This window comes from Sinocyclocheilus rhinocerous, unplaced genomic scaffold, assembly GCF_001515625.1.
Source record: "Sinocyclocheilus rhinocerous isolate Xijiao unplaced genomic scaffold, SAMN03320098_v1.1 scaffold677, whole genome shotgun sequence".
Taxonomy (NCBI): domain Eukaryota; kingdom Metazoa; phylum Chordata; class Actinopteri; order Cypriniformes; family Cyprinidae; genus Sinocyclocheilus; species Sinocyclocheilus rhinocerous.
Window position 1 is genome coordinate 1067955 of NW_015633185.1, and position 6767 is coordinate 1074721.

The 6767-nt window shown below is 38.2% G+C and overlaps 2 protein-coding genes and 1 pseudogene across 2 annotated transcripts in view; 1 reads left to right on the forward strand and 2 right to left on the reverse strand.

Moving 5' to 3' along the window:
• The window catches only part of LOC107743594 (N(4)-(Beta-N-acetylglucosaminyl)-L-asparaginase-like), a 3241-nt pseudogene extending 2140 nt beyond the window's left edge, over positions 1 to 1101 (reverse strand).
• LOC107743526 (TATA-box-binding protein-like) lies at positions 621 to 4439 on the forward strand. Its single transcript, XM_016556790.1, has 8 exons — positions 621 to 706; positions 1259 to 1391; positions 1864 to 2195; positions 2398 to 2485; positions 2696 to 2787; positions 2901 to 3068; positions 3336 to 3430; positions 3533 to 4439. Exons 2-8 carry the CDS (start codon positions 1338 to 1340, stop codon positions 3610 to 3612), a joined length of 909 nt encoding a protein of 302 aa, XP_016412276.1. The 5' UTR covers positions 621 to 706; positions 1259 to 1337; the 3' UTR covers positions 3613 to 4439.
• Positions 4440 to 5179: 740 nt separating this feature from the next.
• The window catches only part of LOC107743527 (programmed cell death protein 2-like), a 4206-nt gene continuing 2618 nt past the window's right edge, over positions 5180 to 6767 (reverse strand). The window contains exon 6 of the mRNA XM_016556791.1: positions 5180 to 5513. Coding sequence (XP_016412277.1) covers positions 5349 to 5513 — 165 coding nt within the window. The 3' untranslated portion in view covers positions 5180 to 5348. The remainder of the gene's footprint in view (positions 5514 to 6767) is intronic.

The window sequence follows — 6767 nt, forward strand, 5'->3', positions numbered from 1 at the left end:
GTCACACACGGCGACCTAGAGTGAGCAGAGGCCGGGGGGTAAAGTGAGGAATGGCCGGAGGGCTTGACGGATTCGACAAAGGAGTGGCCGGCGGGCTTGCAGCAAGCACATGTGACGACCCTAGGCTGGACTCCGCTTCGTCCACGGTGAAAGCCGACACATTATTTTCCACACACTGTACATTATTGTTGTATGCTGTACAGCCTTTCTGAAACGCGTCGATTTTTACAAAGCTCATCGGTCTAACGAATCACACAGCGCCTTCAGGACATGGCAGCGGCGGCAACAATGCTACAGCAAGAATAAAAGTTACGCCTTCTTTCTTTGCGTGAACATTTGGGCGGCGTTATGCAAATCTTCCCACATCGTGACGTAGACATGTGGGGGCGTGTTAGAACGAGCCGTTTTAGGTAGGCGTGGCTGACTCTTAAATTTATAAAGAATATCTCTTTGGATTTAAGACTTTAGTCTTTGCAACTTTACAGATCTTCTTTATGCACCAAGAGCTTGTAACACTCCAAAGAGAAAGGAAAAATTGAAATCGCATCATATGACCCCTTTAAATGTTCATGAATATAAACCCCATAATGCACCGGAAGCGCATTATTAAAGTCGGCGGAAGTTGTTTTAAAGTCTCATGTTTTGCGCGCTCCTGGAGCTATCTGCGCGAGCTCATTGCCAGCCTGAGGGATCCTGCAAATTAACGGTTTGTTTGGACGTTTTTTCACTTCACTCCATTACACTATTTCGGCAGAGAGCGCTGTTATGTATGTATGAACTGTTTGAGTTTGTAAAGAACAGATTAGCGCCACAAGCTAGCCATCTTCGAAGTAGGCATCACTCCTGTTCTGATCACTGCTGCGTGATTAGTTGTCAGCTCTGGCGTCGCTTTCTGTTAAGTGTCAATTATGTTATGTTAAGCGGCGTGATGCGATATTACATTGATTTGAGTTTCCACAGAGCCACACTGCAAATAGCATCAGCATATCCTTCTATCCTACTCTTGGTGTGTACAGTTTTGAACAGTATACCGTATAACGTTTTATATGTTCTGTAGATTAATTTTAACTTTACTTTCCTTGCTAACTTCGTAGTCTTCATTTTACAACCGAACCATTCAATTATGTTCCCCCTTAGATATGCATAGATCTATCTGTTTACTGTACAATGCACGCAATTTCTCAGTAGACATATTGCAACGCTGTTGTGTGAAAGTATGTTTCATTGATTGTTTTGTGTGTGTGCTTTTTCACCACAGGTCTTTTGGGGCCATTGGAGTCAAGCTAGTCCTGAAATCACTACTTTGTTTTGGTTGTTTTGCTTCATAACCTGTCAATATGGAGCAGAACAACAGCCTCCCTCCTTTCCCTCAAGGGCTGGCATCTCCACCGGTGAGTAATGCAGTGTTGAGTAAGCATAAATACACTGGAACACTCTACACTGCTTTTAAAATTTGTACAGATTTTAAAACATTAGGCATCATACACTAAACCAGGGGTTTTCAAAATTTAGATGCCACGGAACCCCAAATATTAATGTGCGAGGGACTGTATAGTTTCTTTTATAAACATAGTATTGAACTGTTACATTTATAATAAATTAACTTAATTTAATCACACTTTTTTTAACATGTCATCAATGTGTTCTACAATTGGCTCAAAATATCAAACATGCTTGATATCCTCCGACTTTAATCAGTCTAAAGCCAAAAAAAAAAAGTGCCAACTTAGATCTCCTCCTCCACACTGTAATTCTGAGCAGAAGACATGTAGTATATTCCAGCCTTTACATAATGCAGATATTTTAATCAACTTTTTCAGTGCATCAGTACATAATGTTATCTGCCCTTGCATCTATTCAAAGGGAGCCATGACACCTGGCCTGCCCCTTTTCAGTCCCATGATGCCGTACGGCACGGGTCTTACACCACAGCCAGTGCAGAACACCAACAGCTTGTCCCTTCTGGAGGAGCAGCAGCGGCAGCAACAGCAGCAGCAACAACAGGCAGCCTCACAACAGCAGGGTGGGATGGTGGGAGCTTCAGGCCAGACACCACAGCTCTACCACTCGCAGGTCTCCACCACAACGGCACTGCCAGGCAACACGCCAGTTTATACAACACCTCTCACCCCTATGACCCCCATCACTCCTGCCACACCGGCCTCAGAGAGCTCTGGCATCGTCCCCCAATTACAGTGAGTTCTTTAGCTGTCATCACCACACAATCCTGGCAAAAACATTGTTGATTGGCTCTCAGATGAAAAAAAAAAATATATTTTTTGAGCAGTTAAATATATCTGAGATGATCATAACATGAGTGCCCTTTATGCTTTATCAACAGTCTACAATTTTTATGTATTATGTACAAAAAAAGTGATATTTTCAATTTTATTTAAGGAATATTGTGTCCACTGTAAACTTGGGGTGCAAACTTGACTTAAAGACGATAGCACTTCGAGCCAGAAATGCTGAATATAACCCAAAGGTAAGACCAGTTTTAATTGGTTAAAAAAAGCATTTACTGTTTGATTTTTATTTCCTTTTTTTGTGATTTTTTTTTTTTTGTTTTGTTTTGGAATTTGTGGCCTATTGCAAAGATTACAGTTCTAGGTGATCACGAGATTTTATGCAATGTCTTTTTTGGCAAAAACATCCATTTTGATTTAACACGAATAAACATCAATAACACTTTCAGCGTTTTGCTGCCGTCATAATGAGAATACGAGAACCCAGAACAACAGCTCTCATCTTCAGCTCAGGGAAGATGGTGTGCACGGGAGCGAAAAGGTACGAAATGCCACCTGCGGCCTTGCTGTCATTTTCTTCCTCTCACACAAACTTGTAGAACAAACAACAGTGTGTGTGAGTTTGCCTTTTTTTGTGTGCACTCACTTCTGCAGTGAGGAACAGTCCCGATTGGCAGCCAGAAAATATGCCAGAGTGGTACAGAAGTTGGGTTTTCCTGCTAAATTCTTAGACTTCAAAATTCAGAACATGGTGGGCAGCTGCGACGTCAAGTTTCCCATCCGATTAGAGGGCCTGGTTCTTACACACCAGCAGTTTAGCAGGTTTGTTTTTATTATTTATTAATATTATTATTTTGATATCACATCTCAAACTAAATTGAATACTTTAGTGTCTTGTTCTGAATAAATTTACATTTTCTACACTATTACTGTTTTTACCACCTAGGTTGTATATTGATTAAGGGTTTATTTTACTGATATACTAATGTATTTGCAATCCTCTGATCTATTATTCAAGTGTGAGCAACATTCTGACTGTGAGATGGAAAAAACTGCAACACTAATATGCTGCTGATGCTTTTTCCCCAGCTATGAACCGGAGTTATTTCCGGGATTAATCTACAGAATGATCAAACCCAGAATCGTCCTTTTAATATTCGTTTCAGGCAAAGTTGTACTTACAGGTGAGGTTATTGTTGTATTTAAAATGGTACAAATAGTACCATGTAATGCTAGTATAATATTACTACACTGAAGTTGCATAATGAAAATTCCTTTATTTCCAGGTGCAAAGGTTAGAGCAGAGATCTATGAAGCATTTGAAAATATATACCCCATCCTGAAAGGATTCAGGAAGACTACGTAATCTTGTAATGTTATCGCTGATTAGTTACTTCCTGAGCCCATGTCTGGGGTGACCTACTCAGTTTTATTTACTTTTGTAAGCTTGTAAATATGAAGGACACATTTTCTTCACTCAAAGTGAATCGATTTGAGGGTTAAAAATGCTTTTATTTTTAAATGTTTTTCACCTGCCATTTGGTTTGCAAAATACGGTTTTATCTATGTCTGAATATTTTAATGTTTTGAATTTTTATGGTTTTATGATGTTAAAATGTTCAGTTCATTCTTTTACACATTCCCTTTATTAGCAGGTTTTATATATTATTGCATTACTGATTGTCTGTCAGCGAGAGGAATCGGTCTGTAGCAAGCAATGCCCATGTTGGAGGAGTGCATTTAGGTTATTTTCCAACAAAGCTTTGCAAACAAGTTTGCGGATCGTTCAGTTGTTGAAGTCATCATGTTAAGTTTTCAAATGAGATTGACAGATCTAACGATTTAATTCCCATTTCAATGAATGATGTACTGTAGGTCTCCCAATAGCCCCATGTAAAGCACTGACATGATAATTTAATCCTTTGTCTATGTAACTAATTCACTTTGCTACATTGAATGCAAATAAATACGTTTGCCAACTTCAGCCTATCACTGCATTGTAGAGTATTACCTCCACGTATGTTGTCTGCATGTTTTCTGTTTTTCTATAATGGTAATGAGATGACATTTCAGTAGTGTTATGACAGTTTTTACAACAGAAAGGACTTTTAAGTGTTGAGACTCTGTATTAGTGTGTAAGTGAGATTATTTTGGATTTCATACCAGAACTACACTAAATAAATTATTACTAATAACAAGGCAGGAAATGGTGTTGATGTGTTGTACACCGCAAACAATTGTCTTCTCAGTCGTAAAATAAAACACAAGAAACGGAGTTCCAGATGCCAAAATACGACTTTATTGAACAGCAACAAAGCCGAGATGACAGCCGCTGCATCGGAGTCTTTGTCTGTCCAGGCAGCCATACTTATACCTTGTTCTTATCAGTCTTTTTTTAACCAAAAATTGACAAATCGACCCGATTGGTCTACAGTAAAATAGTAATTCTGTGAAATATTTGAACTAGTTTATATTTGTGTTTTAAAATGTAATTTATTCCTGTGATGCAAAGCGGAGTTTTCAGCATCATTACTCCAGTCTTCAGTGTCACTTGATCCTTCAGAAATCATTCTATGATGTTGATTTGCTGCTCAAGAAACATTTGATCAATGTTGACAAAAGCTGTGCAGCTTAATATTTTTGTGGCAACCGTGATACATTAATGTTGATTTGATTCTTGGATGAGGAAAACGTTCAAAAGAACAGCATTTACTTGAATTAGAAATCTTCTGCAACAGTGAAAAAGTCTTTACTGTCACTTTTAAACAATTTAATGCATCCTTGCTCAAAGTATTATTTCGGGTTTTTTTTTTTGGTTTTAACTTTTTAATGCATTATTGAATTTTGTGCATAATGCGATTAATCGCGATTAAAATTTGTAGTCGTATATATATATATATATATATATATTACTGAATGTGTGTCTAAATTGCCAAAATGTTTTGTAATACTTGAAAACCTCTTAATTTCATTTAGGGAATGAAATGGTGTATGTGAGTGCCACAAAAGAACCAATGCCTTTAGTGTTCACATTTCTTTAATATTATAAATGTAATTTTTGATGCAATTGTTTAAATTATAGTTAATCTGACTGCACTAATTCTACAATGCTTGATCTCCTGAAAAGTCTTGTTTCCAGATGAACTCAGCAGAATATTTGGTGCCTTGGTCACAGCTGTCAGCACATGTGTAGATGGCCACTGTCCCCCAGTCTATGCTGGCATCTGTCCTATCCACTTTGAGGTGATTAAGTAACTGAGGCATGATCTGAAATAGACAGTGACATTTTAAACAGTGCAATGCATTAATCTAATGCCATTTATGACTAACTTTGGGGTTGGAAAGATTTTTCAGTATCTTAATTTTCACCAAGGCTGCATTCATTTAATAAAAAATACAGTAAAAAAAGTAATATTGTGAAATATTACAATTTAAAAATTGTTTCCTATTTTAACATTTTAAAATCTATTTTATTACTGTGATGGTGAAGCTGAATATTCAGCAGTCATTAGTTTTCAGTGTCACATGATCCTTTAGAAATCATTATAATATGCTGATTTGCTGTTCAAGAAAGATTTCTTATTATAAATGTTGAAACATTTATTATAACAGTTGTACAGCTTAGTTTTTTTATTTATTTAGAAATCTTTTGTAACATTGTCTTTTGATCAATTTAATTCATCCTTCTTTCAAAACAAATCTTACTGACCCCAAACGTTTGAGCAGTAGTGTGTGCATGACTATGTGCTCTTTATATTTAAAATGTTCTTTACATTACCTGAAATTCAAACAGACGTTTTGCACCACATGGACATTCTGGAACATCCTCCTCACATGGCACATGTTCAGCTGACACCCAAAGTGGAGATCCTCCTTTGCAATACCGCAAAACCTTAAAAATACATATACAGTCACAGCTGTTGAACCCCACAGCACACAAAAGCCATGTGCAGCATTTGCTCTTCAGACAGTGACTTTGTAACTGACCTGTTGTGGTTCATTAGCAAAGCGCTTCTTGAACTTCTGAAACGCTTTAGAGTCTTGTGTTTCATGATGGGCCATACTTTCTAGTTCACTGTCCTCCAAACCTGAGAGGGTAAATAAACAGTGTGAATGGTCAATCCTTGTCAAGACGTGGATATATCAAGCTGCTGAATCTGATTTGAAAGGTATACCATTATTTAAGCAAGCCATGCTCTCCTGATCCAGTCTGTGGCCTTCATGGCATTCCTCATCTTTTGCTGGAAGCTCTTCCGGGTCGGTAACCAACTCCCACTCAGGAAAGAGAAATGAATTGAGCTCCTCTGAGCTTTGAGAAGCTGTGGATTCAGATATGAAGACAACATGCGTATAGATCAGGGGTGTCTGGAGGGTCACAGTCCTGCAGAGTTTAGCTCCAACTTGCCTCAACACACCTGCCTGGAAATGTCAAGTTTGCCTAGTAATACCTTGATTAGCTGATTCAGGTGTGTTTAATTGGGGTTGGGGCTAAACTCAGAAGGACTGTAGCCCTCCAGGACC